General features: G+C 38.9%; 2 protein-coding genes across 2 annotated transcripts in view; both read left to right on the top strand.

The window, feature by feature from the left end:
- LOC139454167 (cubilin-like) overlaps positions 1-21,371 on the top strand; it is a 52,361-nt gene that overhangs the window by 15,880 nt on the left and 15,110 nt on the right. Inside the window, exons 16-22 of the mRNA XM_071235715.1 lie at positions 1,616-1,768; positions 2,099-2,177; positions 4,500-4,624; positions 5,381-5,539; positions 5,774-6,073; positions 19,841-19,996; positions 20,580-20,688. Of these exons, the coding sequence (XP_071091816.1) occupies positions 1,616-1,768; positions 2,099-2,177; positions 4,500-4,624; positions 5,381-5,539; positions 5,774-6,073; positions 19,841-19,996; positions 20,580-20,688 (1,081 nt within the window). The remainder of the gene's footprint in view (positions 1-1,615; positions 1,769-2,098; positions 2,178-4,499; positions 4,625-5,380; positions 5,540-5,773; positions 6,074-19,840; positions 19,997-20,579; positions 20,689-21,371) is intronic.
- Positions 12,913-19,928, top strand: LOC139472564 (scavenger receptor cysteine-rich domain-containing protein DMBT1-like). The gene is made up of 10 exons (XM_071255037.1): positions 12,913-13,077; positions 13,634-13,715; positions 14,594-14,718; positions 15,262-15,411; positions 15,799-15,874; positions 16,472-16,614; positions 17,556-17,693; positions 18,440-18,521; positions 19,178-19,303; positions 19,841-19,928. Exons 1-9 carry the CDS (start codon positions 13,020-13,022, stop codon positions 19,254-19,256), a joined length of 933 nt encoding a protein of 310 aa, XP_071111138.1. The 5' UTR covers positions 12,913-13,019; the 3' UTR covers positions 19,257-19,303; positions 19,841-19,928.

Raw genomic sequence — 21,371 nt, 5'->3', positions numbered from 1 at the left:
AAATTTGTTCCACTTGTCCCACCAACCGCTCTATCTTTGATACATGTGAAAATGAAAAAGCTAAAACTAATTGTACAAAGATCCAACAAAACGTTGTCACATATTGAAAAGTAATTGATGAAATAAAGAGAACAATGCCTTCTTCGATAGATATATAATCCGTGCACGTATTTTGCTGAAATTAAAATCCTGCACTTCAAATAGAACAGACATTTATATTTTCCCACTTAACCGACCGACACAATCATCATTTTGCCAGATAAAAAAACAAATATTGATATAAGTATGCTTTATTTTTATTTTGAAAGTATGAAAATCCCACACGTGTGTGCTATGTAACTGTTAATGATCAGTCCTGTGTTATTAACAAGTATATATACATGTACATGTATGTCTATACGTTTAGTGTTAAGAGCTTCTGACGATATGAAATCACAATAAAATACACGAATAGTAATTTTCAAAACCATTATTATCGTATCGATAAGTGACCTAATGTTATGAATGCCACTGTGTGGATCGTCGTCCGAGCTATTTACGCAAGTAACCACTTGTCAAGACATATCGGGAAAGCTTTATGCCGTTTTAAGGCACATATGGTCAGCTGTAAAGTCACATAAAGATACACCGTTGCACATCTTTATTGAGCAATGGTACTACTCCCGTGTCAACTATAGCCGAGTGGAAAACACATGTATCAAAGGGCTGTCCACTTGTAGTTACACTCTCCCATGCGCAGGATCTATCTCAATAGTGTACCTTTCGTTGTCACAAGTAAATATACATTAACAGAATATAACAGAACAGGTACATGTAGTGTTTACATATAGCAACAGTTGTTCTGGATACAAATAGTGGTAGCGGAGCATGGGTTATTTACTATTATATCCATTCCGCAATCACCGACCACTTGTAAACCGACCGCCCCTCTGTCTAGGGGTAAAGCGTCCGCCGGGGGAGCGGAAGATCCGGAGTTCTGTCCCCGGCCGCGTCATACCAAAAGACGTTAAAAGATGGTACTTGTTGTCACCCTGTCTGGCTCTCGGCATTAATGGCTAAAACAAGGACTGGTCGGCTCGGAGTCAGTAAACTGTGTCTGAGTGGGGTAATCATGTTAAACTGTGGCATGATATCTCAGTGGGCGAGCACTATAAAACAGCATCACTCCGGATTAGTAAAGCAAACACACACACACACACACACACACACACACACACACACACACACACACACACACACACACGCATGCATGCGCGTCGCTACATAAGTGCAATAAACCCCGTTAAACCCCATTTCACCTGACCTCGCCTCACCACTTGCAATCCGTATTTTAGTCTGCTCTTGCAGCTAGCACCGGTTCCTTAAACCGGAATCCCCATATATAATCAAAGAAGTTTAAATATGATACTATCAGATCACGTATACAATCTTAAAATCTGGGTTGGTTACAGTAATAATACCAGGGTGCCGTTGTACAAAACAAGTCCATGGTAAGGTAAGATCGCTTTGTACAACGGCACGCTGGACTCCTCTCGCCTTTGTTTTGACGTCGAATAATTAATATGTGGATGGATATGTGAAGGTGTACTGATTGTTCTCTATATGTTTTGTTCAGGACAACAGTCGTCATTAATCGGGAAGTTCTGCGGGACTCAGACACCTACCTTCTACAGTTCAGGTTCGTTTGCCACCATAATGTTCCACTCAGACAGCTCACAGACTGGCAAAGGCTTCAAGCTAGCATATACAGGGGGCGATGATTTCAGACGTGAGTATGATGCTTTGTAAAGTCTTGATGTTTGGTATACCTCATTGATGATAGTATACAGTAAACAGAAAGAATCCACTGAACTCTGCGTGCTCTTGTCTCGACATCTGCGCATAAAATGTCACAAAACTTTACTTTGTTCACAAAAGATAAACTATGATCTAATGTTGAAATGTTACTGACCGTCATGTTGATATATGACTCGCGGTGTATGTATATGTGTAACAGTTCCTAGTGACGTTGAACGATCATTCTTTAAGTCACAGATGTTCGTTTGATTCCATATGTCAAAAACTATGACACAACATATATCCTCTGTTATTTTTTCAGCATGTGGTTCAAATGATCTCACTGCATACATGTCGTCAAGCTACCTTACCTCGCCAAACTACCCGTACAACTACCCAAAGTAAGTTGAACTGACTAACATGTTAAAAGTGTCACTATGTCATTTGCATATAGTCCGTAAGTACATTGTATATCTTATACTGCATACATAGTTGTCGTCAGTGAGTGAGATGGGTTTTATAGACGAGCTGAACAGTATTTCAGTAGTATTTAGATGATGTCATATGACATGAAAACTGACATTTAATATACAATAAAATCATTTTGAAAAATTATCTATTTCCAAGTGAATGCAATACATTTGTTTGAAAGAGATAGACACGTGAAAGCTAAAGAGCAGACAACACACAAAGGGACGTAACTCCATTTTGTTACCAGCCGGACTATCATTGATCACTCCATCGAAATGAACTGATACACCATATCAGCCCAGCATGGGCTGGAATACGACTTTAGGTATCACAACCCCTGTGATATGACGGTCCCGTGTTGGCTCTATCGCACATGCAAAATACCTTTCATAGGTAATTGATAAAAAGCTTAATGTGAAAGAAACACCTGCCGTGGATCTTAAACATTTACCACTTTATTGAAACCCGTTGACACGGATACCGTGCCGGCAAACCTTGAAACATATATTAGGAACAATATTTAAGGGATCAACTGGTATTTCAGTTATAAGAATGAATTACCATCTGTGGCATGTGCCAATAAACTCACAACCACGTGGTTCAATGATCGTGTACGAATAAGGTTCATGCCTCCAAATGTGTGCAAGACAGAAAATGAAACATTGCGTTTAATAGGCATGACTGAAGGTGGCCAATCAATTTCCAATGCAGTTTCCAGATACTTTGGTCAGTCTAAAAGTGTTATTTCCCGACTGATGAAATGATATCGGCAAACGACTTATGTTAAGATTATGGTGGATGGAGGGATGACAACTCCGAAGCAAGATCGATATGTACCCGCCATTGCGTTGAGGAGCAGATTTATTTCTGCACCAGAACTCAGGGACATCATCAGGGCTGCTACAGGACTTGCGACGTCAACGATATGAAACAGGTTGAAGACTGCGGGTCTGAAATCAAGACGACCTTCCAGAGACATGCGTCCGACTGTGGCACACTGACAACAGTAGGTACAGCGGTTTGGAGGTCGTCAAAAGCGGCAATGGAAATACACCATGGTTTCTGATGAATCGAGGTTTTATTTACACTTTAGAGAAGGTAGACAATGCGTTTGGAGATGGCGCGGAGAGAGGTGCTATCAGGCAGCAGGCCAAGAACACGATAGATACAGAGGTGGCAGCATCACGGTCTCGGCTTGCATCACTTACGACGGGTCTAATGATCGTGCAAGGGAACAAGACCCGTCATCGTTATGTGGACCAAATGTTACGTCAAGTGGTCATCCCATCTGCCAAGCGCGAAGGTCAGAAGTTCATGTTGCAATTGACTGTCTGAGGAAGCAGGGTGTCATAACATATCCGTGGCAAGCCAGATCTCAAGACATGTCACCGACTGAAAACCTTTAGGATGTTCTGGGCTGATTCACAACCGGGCTCTGTTTTCCCAGAATTTGCAACAGCTTGGACAGACCTTAGAAGACGAATGGCGAAGGATACGAGGGGAGACAACCTGGTGTTTAATTTCCAGTATGTTCAGAAGTTGTCGTGCCTCGGGGCATGGACCAGATATTGACTTTACTATGAAGATTGAATTCCACAACGTCATTTCTTTACATATAATTTGGGAATAAATACGCGTGTTCCCTTAGATATAGTGTCTGTGTTTCTGCACAGGGAGTTGTGAATACCCAGTGCTTCCTGCTGTTTCTCAGACTTTCATTTTAGCATATTGTAACTGATCTGGAACGGGTACTTGGGCTTAGTTGGTGAGGCACAGGTGGAACAGTTATCTTCTCCACGCAAAATGGTGGTCAGTGTTACTTCCCTCTGTCAAGCTGGGTAATGCTCTGACTATTTACATTGGGTTATACCCGTCTCGTGGTTGTCATCAAAGAGCTAAACGTCTACGGGTTCACTTTGGGCTGTTGTCTTACATTAAGCTCACACGTATTAAATCAACAATGCTCACAGTCACATAAGGACACTACTGTAATTGGAACATATTAGGAAATGTGATAGGACATAGTAGATGTTGTACCTGAAACTGCAATAGTTTATCCTTGATATATCACTTCTATTTGTGACAAATGACATTACAAAATAGGCCATTTGAAGAGATTAATATCTGAAAAGGAAAATATCTGGTTGATTTATGTGATCTTCCGAAACAGCTTCAGCTGACCCGTAATAGAGAACTATAATGTTTGTTATATGACGAAATTAGCATATTTAATAGTGTGCGTTTTCTTTCAGCAACGCTGGCTGTTCGTGGTCAATTGACACTGGTGACTCTGACCTCGTGGTGTATGTTGATGTCATTGCTTCGGACGTGGAGTTCTCTTACTCTTGTTCTTACGACTACTATGAGTTTTTTGACGGTAAAACGAATGTAGATGAATTATATACGCAATTTCATAAACGTTAAGATTCGGCTTTTTGGTAGAATGAGTGAGTGAATGAGAATGGAGGACCATCAACAATGTGCTTAACATTTCGAGTCGGCGATGCAACTAGCCAATGCATACTAAACTACAATGGTTTCAGGGTTATGTTCATAATTGGGTTGTTGACGCGATTGCCAAGCACCCATTATGAATGCAATAAGCGTACCCAGTTCAATGAATTGTCTAATATTGCTGCAGTACTACTCACTCACACTATACGTCTACATATTTGATCCACCTGCACTCGAGACTAGTTTACGACATAACCTCGTAAGAGCACATAATAATGCGCCTAACACATGTCTCGATTGCTTGTCAAGTCACCGTACACATTCACCCTTCCTGAGACCACCACCCCACCCCCATTGTGGCCATAAACACCCGTGAAGATCCAGGTTAGAATTTATCTTTAGCAGCCAAGACGCGACCGGCGTGATCGGGTTGTCAGGCTCGCTGACTTGATTGATGTATGTCATCGTATCCAAAATGAGTAGATTGCTTCTGGATTGTCTGGTCCAGATTCGATTATTAACAGACCGCCGTCATATAGCTGGAATAGTGTTGAATGCGGGGTTAATAGACACACAAATGTGACCAAACATCTCGATACGACATTGATTCTTTTTGTGGACATCCTGGACTCTTCTCCAAGTGACAATGAATGACATTTGTTCTCATTGGTTTGTATAGGTTCTGTTGACACCGACACATTACTGGGGAAATATTGCGGCAGCAGTCTCCCCACAAAGCACAGCTCCGGACAATACATGTTAATAAAATTCCACTCTGATGGCTCCAACACAGGCACAGGTTTTAAACTGTCGTACCAAGCCAAGGAGCGCGACAGCTGTGAGTATTTGTTTTGATACTTATGCATAATGTGGAGGGTTACATAGGTTTGTTGGTTAACAGAGACTGTTTGCCGTAACAAACCAGTTAGTACAAATCTAGAATCATGTTAATTTACAAGTGCATTTCGATTGTACAATTACATTTACGTTTTTTCTTTGAGAAAGGAAAAGACATTAACAATATATACACGTAAAAGCACGTTCCCTGAATTAAAACGTTGTTTTTTAACAGTTCCAGATCTTGACCCTGTCAATATCGGTGCCATTATCGGAGGTTCCATCGCTGGTTTCGTCCTCATCGTTATTATCTGCGTCCTCATAGGAGCAGCCAACAAAAGGAATCAACGACCAACGACCACTCAAGTTCGAGAAAACAACATACATAGTGTCAGTCAGGGTCCCTATGAAACTACAGTTGCTCCAGCCACCTTTCAGCCACCTCCTCCATATGCGCAGGTGGTCAACCCCCCTCCCTACCCCCAGCCTGTTGCTGCAAGTGACAGAGCACCAATCGTAACCCAAGTACGTGACTGAGATATGAGACACTTAATCATCAGCAATATATTCGAGCCGAAATCAAAATTCTGTTATACAATCTCTTCACGTGCATGCACATGTACAGTGTATGTGTCTGAAACATGGGTTCATCGAGGATTTTATTCTAACACTTTCTTTGGACGCCATCGACCGGACAATGCTAGCATTTTCCCGGCATCAACACCCGAAAATAGAAAAGAAATATTTTTCAATATTTTAATGAAACGTGATCAAAATAAGGAATTACGCCATGTGCCTCCATGAAAACCGAACTGTCATTTTCGTAACAGCAGGGATAATTCAACTGTCAAATATTAATTTATTAATCAAACTTGATGTAACAATTCCTTGTTTACGTTCACATGATAAACACCACCTTTTCGAATTTGTAATTTTGAAATAATATGTTTTATCAAGATACATGTTTGATTCCGAATCCATTTTATATGCACGTTCTTCAAGTTTGGTGCCTTATGAGAAAAACAAATACATATCGATTGATTGACAGTTTTCTGTTTATATATTACATTATTATTATAATGGGATGTGCAATAAAGAATACGTTATTCCGCCATAGTTGAACTCCTAAAGGCTATATATGTTTGAAATATTTTGAAATCTATAACTTTTAAATTCTATATAAATCTATAAACATCTTGTTATTTGGTTTCTCTCCATGTACTCACTGTTTGCTTAAGGACAAAATGTACACGGAAGATGAAATTCATGTCTTACTTGCATGTGATGCATATATCTCTGTCAGAAAAAAATATATCAGTAAAAACAACAGAAATGACAGTGCAGTAAACATATTCATAAATATAATGAACACTCAAGATACACAAAGAGTAAATTATCTCTGTTGATTATTCAATGCGCATAAAATGAGAAATATGCTCAGTACCACTTTATATACTTATTTTTCAAGAATACTATATATGATATGTATGTCTGTGCTATATGTGTGTATACGTTTGTATATAAAATGAAGCGAGTGGAAATGTAACCTCTGTTGGTAGTATTTTGGGCCAATGGCCTAGTCTTGCATGCAATTGAGGTTAAAAATGTGTATTTCTTTAACGTCAAATTGGTGCATACATCATCTAACGACAACATTTCGACAAATCTTTCGAAATTTATTTTCACAATGAACCGCAAAATACAGAGCATGACCTTCGTTCGAATCCCGGTTCGACCAAAGAGGCGTAACTAACCCCCACTCATATTCACAAGCAGGATAGATTCATGAGCAGTGCCACGTATTGCGTTTGTGTCCTAACTTCATTGCACACCTTCCATTTAAAAATGTTGTTCACACCTTTAACGCGAATCTTTTTCAGTACCATTAATATCAGATAGTAGTCCGCAACAAACCCCTCCCTTTTATGACCAACGTACCACACTAATCGTATTGTTTCCTAATTGACATATCATCAAGTAAATCTTTAACTATATTGATCAAAGGATTAAAAGATGTACCATAGATGTGTCGTTTCACAAAGCGCCAGACCCGTCAAGATCCGGGGTGGAATAGGTCTACAGCAAGCCATGCAACGGGGTCGGTTGGTCAAACTAGCTGACTTGGTTGATGCATGTCATCGCATCCCAATTGTGTGTATCGATTTGCATGATGTGGATCACTGGATTGTCTGGTCCAGACTGGACTATTTACAGACCTCCGTCAAATAGCTGGAATATTTGTACACAAGAGGACAACTCATTCATAAGGAGTGCATAATATTGAGAACGAAATAGATGCGCATGGTTTTGTAAATAGATGCTGATATTATTGCAATATCAAGGCCAAGTGCAAGAAATTGTTCCAATACCTGAGATCACGATAGCCTTCACCAACGAGGTAAACATTGCATTCATTAAGTCTTTCCTTAAACATTAAGCTTGCTCGCCACGAAATACTGTTAAAGCGACATTGAAACCAGCTCACACGTGACATAGCCTTATTATTGTTATTACTATACTTGAATCAATAACTGTTGTAGTCATCTGGCCATGGAATACGTCCCTTGTGTAATGAGATAAGCATTTGGACACAACGTGAGACCAGATGTCGTGAGTTCCTAAACAGAATGCACATGTATGTACTTGTGACATTGAGTTTCTTCTGCTTTATCATGGTGAACCTACTGACACTGTCTGAGCAAATAATCAGCAATGTATGGTAGTATGAGCAAAAGGTCAACACTGTCGATGATACAAATAAGCCATGTCGGCATAAACATGTATCTCAGCATACATAATAATGAACGGGATGTTTGGTGGTGTAGCTACACACTAATGTCACTATGCTATTTGTATATGATACATACTTAGTAATATATAGTACACTTATACTTATAGAATTTAACTAATTAGGACAACTTGACACTGATTTTAATCGTAAGATCACATATACAATCACATATTGAAGAATGTTCTTTTGCAAATCATGTGAGTGGCGGTTGCTACCGTTGGGACAGTACTTCCTAACCCTTTTCGCGAATACCGATTTTCAGTGAGATATTCAAATAAATGTCACCGCTAGTGTGCCTTATGCCCAATGGGGCCGTCAGATTATCGAAGCTGGTTGTTCTTTGGAGTTGACATTTACATACATGAATCAAATTAAATTAAATTAAATTAAATTACATGAATTACATTAAAGTAGTGCTTTACAGGGTATATGTTGCATGATGTTATGATTTCATTGTCTACGGATACGCAAACTATCGACAAAAAATAAGGGAACCTGTGAATTAAATGTAGTTTTTGTTGAGGTGTACATTTACCATGGCGTTGCATCGGAACGCAACATCTAATCATAATGCAATTTCACATCATGCATGAACAGAACGTGTGCAATAAAGCCAAAGTGTGTGCGCCTATTGGGGGACCTCACTGACGCAATTAAGCTACGGAACCACCGTTACGATAGAAGTGGGGGGACGTCAATACTCCAAGTTATCCGAATGTTTGACAAATCAAAAAGTGTCATTTAAAAAAACACGACACCTGGACAAGATTGTCTCCTTGCATTAATTTCACTACGCAATAGAATCTACCAATGAAACCCTATGCAGCCCGCCTTCTTGTGAAGAGTGTGTGACCATAGCAGCTTACCAATGTCGGCTGGGCAACAGGTCGTGCCCCATTGGCGTTACACCATGGCCATGCGTACAGCCTCCAATTCAGAAACGTTGTTGGCAAGGTAGCTGCGAGCTGTACGCCAGGGCAACATTTCTTGACCATGCTCGGTATGGGGGCGGTCGTGTCATGATGTGAGGCGGTATCACATATGCCAGGGAAACTGATCTGGTTCTTGTAAATGGACATTTGAGCGGCCAGTGATATGTTGATGACATGTTGCAACATGACAAAGCCAGTCCTTTTCCTGTGCAGTTCGTCACCGATTAACTCCACAGAGAAGGCATACGGTGAGTGAGTCTGTTTTTTTCGCCGCTTTTAGCAATATTCCAGCAATATCACGGCGGGAGACACCAGAAATGGGCCGCACACATTGTACCCATGTCGGGAATCGGAACCGGTCTTTGGCCTGACGTGCGAACGCTTTAACCACAAGGCTACCCGACCGCTAGACTAACATTTAGTCTCTGAAATCTTATATTACACAATATCCTTCTTGTCTCTAAAAATAAAAAAAATTCCCTATGCTGTGGAATAGAGCTAACTTGAGTTGGCTAGACTTGCTTTTTGCTTTTTCTAGATTATTATTTTTTCATAAAATAAATATATTCCACGGTCATGGTGCAGGACTACCCGACCGCCTCAGAAGGCATACGGACATGCCCCCAATAGAAGATCTGTGGGAGATTGTACGCAAGAGACCCAGCACTCGCCAATGTGGCCCAGCTTGGAGTAGCTCTACAGGCAAAATGGCGGGCAATATATCAAGGGCAATCATACGCAAGTTAATAAACAGTATGCTGTCAAGGTGTCGTGCATCGCCCAACATGGTGGACACACCAGATATTGATCTACACGCCCGAAATTAATTTTACAGACATTTATCATCATTGCACCTTTACTGTCATTTCATCAGTTTCCTTATTTTTGTGGGTGGTATTTTATGGGGAAAATGTAGTTTGAGTATATGAACGCACTAATCCCTGAAATCGGCCATAGAACCTAATAAATAATCGACTTAAGCGATGCACCACATCCAATTGCTTACGAGTCTGCGTGTATTTTCGCATTTGTCGTGGCAGAATGGAGACAAACGTAATTTCAAATTAGAGGTTTCGAACTCCTTATTATATCAGATGCACAGAGTAGGCCTTCAGTTTTCCAATGACATGTACGTTCTCCAGACTAAAGAACTAAGTCTTGACACTGGCACGACCATAGCTATATCTCAGAAATTTACCGCAGTTTGAAAACTCACATTCGCGAACACCTGCTGCCATCGTTAAAGGGTAACAACGACCCGCCCGTGATTAACAAAACAGGATGTAAAAATGAGGGCAAAGGAGTATTACCTGGAATAACCCTTACCAAATGCCATATGACATACACGACGAACACACTTGACCTTCTGACACATCCACATGCACTTACTTGATAGAAGTTAAATTCAAATTTAAAGTTTCAACACCTGTCACATATAACGTCATAAGTGCTGGGGCACATTGATTTTCTTGTATTTGCGTTTTAGTACAGGGAACGTGTCTGACCCGGATTCTAGCAAGAAATACCCCCTTGATAAGGATTAAAAATCTTTATGTTACAAGTTTTGCGATGACATACCTCGAACTTTGAATCGTATCATAACAAGTGTTCTCCAGTGAAATAAGAAATGAAACGTAACAGATAGAATAATAGCAAGACGACATTGAACACAGGGTCCTCGTTTTTAATTATATGCACCATCGGGTGAGGAGAGGTTGCACAGAAGTTCGGCGTTTTGTGAAGTTCCATGAAGTTATCCTGAAACCAAGGATAATTATATAAACGTATTTATTGAAGACATTAACCAAACATAACTTATTCAAAGTCAAGTTTGGTTAAAATTGTGTCTTCAAATAACATGTTTATCTGATTATCCTGTGGTGCGCCATACAACAGCTTAATCAGATTACACGATGCGACAGACATGTTAAAGGTGAATCAAGTGTCTGCGATAACCATGAAGATATAGACAGTATTATCAGGACGCGATAAACTTTAACGAGAGGGGGTGGGGTGGGGGGAGGCCCAAAATAGATACGAACATACATACAAGCGCGGCGCTGCCAAACCAAATAGAAAATACAGGATTCGAACAATTAACGACGGATCCTGGCAATACTGAGGGACACAACTCAGCAGGAGCACATAACATTATTAGCCAACCGTGTAACAAGGACAACATTGACACTGTTGCTGATGTATAGATCACATAGCGTGCAGTCAAACATATCGGATCATACGCAATGAGCAAATATATGAAAGGTTGAGCTATATACCAAGGAAAAGCAAATGTCCAACATGCATGGGTTTTCACTCGAATCACATGTTAGATGAGACATCAGGCGGACTTCAAAGTTGAGAATCGAAAACTTTATTTGATTATGATATTAATAACGTACTCATAGCTACGATGTACAACATTTTATTTTTTACTGTATTAATGCTGAAGTCTCCCTCTGTAACGGTTCACAACTGAAATAATTATTCAGAAGAACAAACTAGCTATGAGTAAGTCATTGACCCTAGATCAAGATTTTCACTATGTTTTATATATTTGTTTATGATAATACTGATAATTTCAGAATAGTAAGGTCGGCCGTTTTTAATATTGTGTGTTACGTATTTTCATGAACACTTTCTATGCCTTTCAAGGCAATCTTCTGCCACCAGTGTGGCAAGTACACATGCGTATGATATAGTAGGAATTGTACAAAACATGGACTCTTACTTTATTTGTTTGTTTGTTGCTTAACGCCGTTCTCTGCGGCCTGTAAATAATCGAGTCTGGACCAGACAATCCAGTGATTAACATCATGAGTATCGATACACGCAATTGGGATACAATGACATGCATCAACCAAGTCGCCGAGTCAAGACCACCTGATCTCGTTAGTCGCCTCTTACGACAAGCATAGTCGTCATTTTCGGCAAGCATGGGTTCCTGAAGACCTCATCGATCCCGGATGACGGTTCGACCCTTACTTTAGCAGACATTTTGTATGATTATTGAAATGATTTTGATGCTCTTATTTAAAAGCATGACAATTGACTCTGGGGATGTCTTGTCAAATTTACATTTACATCTCTTTTTTCAGGATGGTAAATCGTGGAAATAAAATAGTTACGAACTCTACTGTACGCCAATATGTGCTTTAGTATCCCCAATACCCACCATGTTCATAGGCAGAACTAGACGTAAAAACAGAAGTAGCGGGATTTTATAACCTGAGACTTACGCCTTTGGTATACTTTCACACCGAGTAACACTTTCTATATGTCAGTGTCAGATAATCCAAATTCTACGTGTGATATCGAGGTGCGCCATCTAATCACACAAAAGTCAATCAGTTTGACATATTATCGTGACGTCACTTCTTCAGTTGACTTCACCCGCATAAAGTCGACCCCTTGATAATGGAGTAAATTCAATTACAAAAGCTTATTAATATGCTCTCAAACATCGTGCATTTTTGTTCCTACAGTAAGTGTTCCAAAAATAATTCTGCACACAGATATCAACACAAATATGTAAGGAGGCGTTGTCAGGTTCAGTAATACGGCACGCAGTGTGTCGATTATCATGTAGGTCAGGTGATAGCGGGTCACATTTAGATTGTCACATGACGCATCAGCATCACAGCTGAAGTAAACTTTAGCCTTCATACGTTTCACAATAAGAGGACATTGAATTAGATTCATTCACTAACTGAACTGTGTACCTACAAACAAGGCGGACTACATACTAGTGTGACTGAAACATGAGGATAGGTGTTTTCTGCTCAGCAGTTGTCTGTTTAGTGTTGTTATCAAGAACAGGTAAGCGTTGTTTTGTACACAGCTCCATAATGATACCAATATTACTGTCATGATATATATTCCTGACACCCACATATTTATTATTGTCAACAATATGTCTGTATTTTAAAAAAAATGGTTTTGCTTTGTTGGACACAATATATCTACGATTCTTATTAAAAGTGAAATGAAAATGAGATGAGAGTGTATGAATCGAATATTGATCAACAGGTTAATAATGTCTTTATTGTTATGCCTAAAAAATCTCAAGATTACGATATGCAAGTAGATTTGTATCGTAAATTTGGCAAAGCTATGTATAAATGTTCCTTTAGTCGGTGTACATGGAAATATTTTCAAGTCTTTGGACTTTTTGAATGATTTTGCTTTCTTTGGGGACTCAAAAACAATTAAAAACACTTCTGTGTCAATTATAGTTAAACTTATTTGATAATGTAAGTAAGGCTCACGCGAAAACTCGCGTCTGGCTCAAAAACAATTTCTGTTCTTGAATGTAACGAGTATTCTGATGCTGATGTTACTGTTATATTCCTGAATCTTTTTAATTTACTTACAGAATCTTGCAATGTGGAAATAGTTACAACAAGGACACCGTCCACTGTCAGGTCCCCTGGTTATCCTTCTGTTGCCTATCCGAGGTACGACGCCATGAGCAGTCAGCCTGTAGCTTGAAGAACCTATATCTGTCATTAAGGGCCACGGATGACCCAGCAGTCCTTCAATTCGCTCCCTTAGAATTAATTCAATACCTTAGTCACGCCACGATTATGACCTTTTCTTCGTCAGCACCGTGCGCATGCCCAAAACTAATCTGATGCGTTGTGTTGTAACTAAAAACTGTTCTGCATCACTTCACTTATGTCTTTCACTGATTTTCAGTCATCCATTCATATAATTGTCACTGCTAGCCAATGAAATGTTACGTTGGATAATCGTGATTGTCTCTTCTATAGTGTTGACGTTTCATATTTACTTGAATTAGATATCGTTTGAGATGGTAACTGCCATTGTCTGTGTACATACATACGTACACACACACACACACACACACACACACACACACGCACGCACGTACACATACCCACACATACATACATACATACATACATACATACATACATACATACATACATACATACATACATACATACATACATACGTACACACACACACACATACATACATACATACATACATACATACATACATACATACATACATACATACATACATACATACATACGTACACACACACATACATACATACATACATACATACATACATACATACATACATACATACATACATACATACATACGTACACACACACACACACATACATACATACATACATACATACATACATACATACATACATACATACGTACACACACACACATACACGCACACACACACACACACATATACACGCACACGCACACATATACACATACAAATAACTACGCCGGTGGTGATGTGTTGTTATTATTTTTAATGTAATTATTGTGTCTGCAGTAACCTAAATTGCTGGTGGAAGATCGATGCTAGTAACAAAGACAACAGCGTCATTGTGAAGGTGGCGGATTCTTACATCGAAACATCACCAAATTGCACTTATGATAGTCTGTCATTTTATGATGGTAAGATTACATACAAAGTTGACTGCTATAATATACTAGCCTATAGGTCAGTATTAATAGTCGATTTAATATAGACACACAAACATTGTCAATGGTATATCTACTCGTCTCTGCATGTGTTATTGTTCCATATAGATCGTAGATTGATTGTCTTGTATCAAGTCAAACGTCAAACTGTAAATATTATACTGAATTAAAGGGGAAAAGAACTACCTGTACCAATCGACTTGTCTCTCAGTGTTCGATGTTAAAAGGAATCGAATCTTAGTTTCATTATAATAATAGTCATTACAAAGATGACTTGAGTCTTAATTTCTAATTTTACAATAGAATAATACCCTGTTCATACCATATAGAGTCATGTAATAATCATGATATGAAGTGAATAACAGTTTCTATTTATTACAGGGATTTTCATACTATTCCATCAAATATAAAGCTAATAACAGCTAACAGTTGTAATGTTGCAGTCGTTAGCTCTGAAATGTCACCATTAACATTTGAGAAGAATAGTTTAAATGTGCGAGTCATATATTTACCCAGGACCAGACTCGACAGGCACTCCTCTTGGGCGACTGTGTGGGCGGAACCTCACCACCGTGATGAGTTCTGGTAGATCCATCTATATCGTGTTTAAAACCGACGGCACTAACCAGTTCAAAGGCTTCCTTCTTGATTTTTATGAAACAACAAGTAAGTTATTTTGTCTCACGTTTACAGAAAAAAGTGTACATGGTAAGGCATTCTTGTACTTCGAAACTGCACAAAAAATGTGTCACAACATATAATGTCTCAATATGTCTTCTGCATTGTATCTCTTCCACATTGTAATGACGGCAATTTTCCGAACAGTGTCATCATTACATCAACAGTGGGCTCACACTCATTTAAGGTGAGATAAAAATGACGGTTTACACAAACGTATGACGTTAAAATGACAACACCTAACTTGAATAAGGGTCTGTTATAAGTAAGATTGTATGTACGTCACATGATATAAGTATAGGTTTTTATTTTATGGGTTTGTTGGCCTAACGAAAAATTTTAAAAAATGACATTGTCATTATATTTGTTTTACAGGATGTGGAGGGGAGCTGACAGCAACACCTGAAAAAACAACCTTCCTCTCACCTGGCTTTCCTTATCAGTACTTGAAGTAAGGATAGCCGATCGGCGTAAATGAAATTTGGATTGAAATCAGATGATTGTGATCCTCACATAATGTAGATAAAAGATACCGGAGAACCAATACGGTGAAATACAAGTGTTGTATATAATAGTTGTAGTTGTTATAAAAACCTACCACCTTGTAGTGAAAATCGGTTGGAACCATTGTGTCATTGTAAACTGTCGATGGTTATATCGTTGCTCGCGATATCAACCATTCGTTTACTGGCCCCGACCCTCAGCGTAAAACAACAATCACTCAATTGTGTACCGTTTCCTTTTGTGCGAAAGAGAAATGAGCAAAACGCTCCCTGGCGATTTCATTGAATAAATACTGTTTGCATGATTATTGTTATTATTTACAAGGAGGTAATGTTTGTATAGGGGTGGTCGGGTAGCCTAGTGGTTAAAGCGTTCGCTCGTCACTCCGAAGACCCGGGTTCGATTCCAAACTTGGGTACAATGTGTGAAGCCCATTTCTTGTGTCCCCCGCCGTGATATTGCTGGAATATTGCTAAAAAAGCGGCGTAAGACCATATTCAGTCACTCACTAATGTTTGTTTATGATGCGTTAATTGTGTTGCAGTAATATGGACTGTACGTGGTTCCTTACAGCCGAGAATGAAAATGATACAATCGTAGTGGATTTTGAACAACTGCAGGTAGAAAGTGGACTACTTGGTTGCCCCTTCGACTCTGTTTCCGTGTACAACGATCACCAAAAAGACAGTAAGTACGACGGAATTTCACACACACACAGTTGCCTCGCCAAGTGCACCAAACTGCAATGCTGACACTGGATGATCGCACCCTTGGGGCGTTGCTCTTACTGTCACCAGTTGGTTCATTTTGGTATGTTATATGTGATCAACATGTGGATGGAATGTTTCAGTTTGTGTTATAAAGCATGCGCAATATTTAAACATGTGTTGTAAGAATCCTGCAATCTGCTGATGGTTGATCACCAGCGGTATCGTATTTCCGCTTGACCCTCTATGTCCAAATGTCAGATTAGTGAGTGAGTGAGTTGGGTTTAACGCCGATTTTAACAGTATTCCAGTTATATCACGGCGTGTCAGCTTAATGTGGGAGGAAAGCCCGAAGTGATGCAGGTCTCAGACGTTTACCACTTCGGTGAAACCCACGAGCACGGGTATGGTGCTGACAACCCTAGAAACATAATCGGGGTGAACCGGGATTCGAACCCACAAGCATAGGTTTCTGGCGTGTCCAAGAGACGCAACTCGGCACAGCGAATCGCGGCGCCTTAGACGACTGGGCCACCCGTGCCCCCAGATGTCAGATGAACACACACTGCAAACTACAAAAGACTGCAATAAATCTCCTTTCTCGAACCATTTTACTACACCAAGTTAATTAATGTTTTGAATACAATGTATCAGTTCACAAAGTAGTAACCTGTGTTCTACATGTCCATAATATCAGTCGGAAAACTCGACGAACCAACGACTCAACATATAGTGGACTTTCTCTACTGTCACGTACTGTGACATGCTCATTGCACCGTATTGCTTCGGGTTCCTTCTGTCTGTGCTGTGTACTTGAACAAAAAATATATTATTGTTGTATACCATATGCTAGTAGAAACACTGTTTATGTCTTTGAAATTAAAGATGGTTTCAAGGAGTAATTAATCTTCCTTCTGACAGATGAACAATTCCTTGGTCAGTTCTGTGGAACATCTACACCTACCGTCCAAAGCTCAAGAAACAAATTACGGATCGATTTCACGACTGATGTAGGCAGGGTAGACAAGGGATTTTCATTGTACTACAAGACGGTAAAAGGTGCGTAGGACCTGTTTTGATTGCCATTTAACCCTGTTAATGCTAAAAGTGACAGTCTTGACGCAGGATCAAAGGGGCGTATTATGTTCCAAACATGTTATGTTTCTTATGTACAAATATAACATGGAAATTATAACCTTGGTTATTTTTATAACAAATGAATACAAGGAATTTATTTCTTATCCATGGAATCTACATTATGTGTTTTGCACCAGTGGTAAAATATCACATTATCAAACGATTACAAAAAGAATTATACAATCTCTCAAATTAAAATCTGAGGCAGATCAACTCAAAATAGGATAGACAGTCCTTTATTAAAGTAGCATTGCCATCTGGACAAGCTTTCGCCTATATCTGTTTCGTCGGGTAATTTTGACGCTGGATCAATGTGATGTTTTATGTCATAAATATATTATGTTTTTTTTTTATGTACATATATAACCTGGAAATGATAACCTTGGTTATTTTGGTAACAAACGAGTACGAGGAAATTATTTTTACGTCATGGATGCCAAATTGTGTGTATTGCATCAGTGGTAACATATCACATTACACATTCCCTCAAATGAAAATCTGAGGCCCCAACTAAAATAGCATATTCAATTCCTTTATTAAGATTTATCACCACCTTGACATACAAGATAGCTACGTGATATATTTATATACAATTGACTTTAATGAAATTAATAATGTATGTACTAATGTTCTTTTATAATACATTAATTGTAATATTTCCTCATTAGCGGGAGACTGCAATCTGACAATGCCGGTAGACTCTACTCCTATCTACTTCGTATCCCCCGGATACCCAGATGCATATGAAAAGTATGTTCCATGTAAACGTAGACAAATATATTTCGTTAAATTGTAGAATTAACGCCTGTCATGAAAACACCAGTAGCATGTTTACATAACACATGTATCCAGAAAGTGTGAAACTAAGGGTAGCACAAATATAGTTCATATTAGTTAATAATATTTAATTCATATTAGTGTTCATGTTGTACATATTGTATATATATGCATCGATTGTATATGGGACAATAAAACGTTTTTCAGCTATAATGCTTTTATCAAAATTCCTAACGTGATGGACAATGCTTTTTCATTACCATGTAGTACCTAAATTGACCCCATATTTGATTGGGCCGTAACACAAACATAGATCTGTGTACGTAATGGGCAGGTAACAATAACTCAATAATTCATATACTTACAACACTAACGTAGATGTGATTACCTGATAAGAGAGTAACACTAACGTACACGTGCACGTGGATACCTGATTGACCACCCAATCCCGTTAGTCGCCTCTTACGACAAGCATGCACCAGAGACAATATAATAGATCTGTTGTATGGTCTCTGCATGCAAGTGCCTCTTTTTATGCAATAAATATTAACAAAATTATGATTGTCAGTTTTCAAGACATACGTGTCTCTGGACTTTATTTATTATATTAATCTTTCTGCTGTTGTCAGTGACTTGGAATGCGTGTGGCAGATAGTGTCACCAGATCAGCAGTATATCCAGGTTGATGTCATCGATTCAGAAATATGAAGGAACCTACCCATTGTGTGGTAATGATTCAGTAACTGTTTATGGAGGTAAATAATTGCTTTATCAAAGTGACTCTTTTTATAAACTTATTAATACTACTTTGGTTGAAATACCGACTAAAGATCAATTGAAGAGCCAGTAATATGTTACAGCATGAAGGACAATGAGAAATACAGTAAACTACGGTTATAACGAACACGCTTATAACGAACTGACGGATATAAAGAACTTACTTTTTTGTCCCGACTACTTGCTGTAGTCATGCTGTATATGTACTTATAACGAACTACGGTTATAACGAACTAATATTAGTAGTCCCTTTGAGTTCGTTTTACCGTAGTTTACTGTATGTACATTAGAAACTCAACAAGTTTAAAGGATAATAAAGAGAAAAGGCGAAGAAAGAATTAGCATTATCTCAATACTCAGTGGTTTTATCCTCAATCTATTTTGATTCAGTCTGGTGTGTGTGACATTCAGAATCACGGGGACATAAACATTTACCTGATTTCGATCTGTTGCTTCACATACTTATTACAAAACTTATGTTAAAGTCTAAACGTCCCGTCACGTCCATTCTATAGGGAAAGGTCTCAAGACCTTTGAACTTGGGACATTTTGTGGCAATTCCACCCCATCATACAGATCGAACGACGGGGCAATGACGGTTTCATTCACGACAGATGATGTGGATGTTGACAAGGGCTTCCGTATTAGATACAAGAGCGTCAATGCTCCAGGTAAAGGCTTATTATCGTCAATTTTGCTGCAAGTGGAAGTTTGTCATGTAGAAATATATATTTAAGATCTGTGATTCATTTGATAGGTATATGCGTTTCGTTCATCATGTCTATGTTCAAATATACGTCTCCAAAACCTTACATGTAAAACCGAAAGCCTAGTATACAGAACAGTTATTTTATCCGAAATGGGAAGCCACTTTCTGGCACCCCCACCCCATCCCAACATTTTACACGTCTACAAATGACCTGTATGATTAGGTGTATACCTTTAATGCATCATTGATACCGTATTTACATGTATATCAGTTGTTTCGAAATATCCACATTTCTATCAGCGTGAAAACGGAATTGAATTTCCTGAATTCTGGCAATAGATCTAGATCTATTGGTAAAGTAAAGAGTCAAATATGTTTGGTCAGACAAATAATGACATGTCAATCTGCTATCAACATATAATGGATTGTTCGTGAATGTCAAAAGTGAAACGAAATATGTGGAGTTAGGTGAAACAGTAGTAATCAACAACTGATGTGATGCTTTCATTACAAATTCATCATTAGTATATGGTACAATGTAACAGTTACTACCGTCTCCCCATCACCTCATCCTCAATGCGGTTCCACGGCTCTGTCTGCCGCACCACGTGACCAGTACTTGCAGTCTCCAGGTTATCCTGTCTCGTATGCAAAGTAAGTTAAACTATCATTCTTCTTGTAATACTCATTGCAATCAATACGATATTTTTGTTTGTTTCCTTGTTGTTTAACGTCACACTCAGCAGTTTTCCAGCAAACTGATTTAGATCATGAGAAGCGATCTACACAATTGGGATACGATGACATGCATCAACCAAGTCAGCAAGCCTGACCACCCGATCCCGTTAGTAGCCTCTTACAACAAGCATAGCCGCCTCTTTACGGTCACGATAATTGGTAACGTAAACCAAACAAATGTATGCTAATGTGTGTGTGTGTGTGTGTGTGTGTGTGTGTGTGTGTGTGTGTGTGTGTGTGTGTGTGTGTGCGTGTGCGCGTGCGTGTGCGTGTGTCTCTGTATACATTCTTTGTATCATGTGTATTATATGACACATTCATAACAAGTAAGGAAATCATTTGTTATTTTAAAACTATTTCGATTTCATTCTTCTTCTTAGTGATAACATTAGCTTCTGTTGGTATTTAGCCTGGCTATTCGAAGTATTTACCTTCTATTGCTCTCTCAGTCAGAACTAGAGAACCATAATGATTTTGGCTTAAGCATCGGAGGTACAAGTAAATGTGTAATGGTAAATCTGTCACAGAAAATGACATCAGCGCCTCTGTGCATTAACTTCTGATGGACGTTCACTGTAATTACAATAACATTTGGTTCA

The sequence above is a fragment of the Haliotis cracherodii genome, unplaced genomic scaffold (genome assembly GCF_022045235.1).
Source record: "Haliotis cracherodii isolate W230 unplaced genomic scaffold, xgHalCrac1.p SCAF_1, whole genome shotgun sequence".
Classification (NCBI taxonomy): Eukaryota; Metazoa; Mollusca; class Gastropoda; order Lepetellida; family Haliotidae; genus Haliotis; species Haliotis cracherodii.
Note: the sequence above shows the minus strand (reverse complement) of the source record. Positions and strands in the feature narration are given on the sequence as shown.

Bases quoted from the DNA above. Each gene is read 5' to 3' on its own strand.
- LOC139472564 (XM_071255037.1), top strand. From the start codon at position 13,020: ATGAGGATAGGTGTTTTCTGCTCAGCAGTTGTCTGTTTAGTGTTGTTA. The intron at 14,719-15,261 runs GTAAGATTACAT...ATATTTACCCAG, and splicing joins TAGTCTGTCATTTTATGATG to GACCAGACTCGACAGGCACT. The intron at 17,694-18,439 runs GTGCGTAGGACC...TTTCCTCATTAG, and splicing joins GTACTACAAGACGGTAAAAG to CGGGAGACTGCAATCTGACA.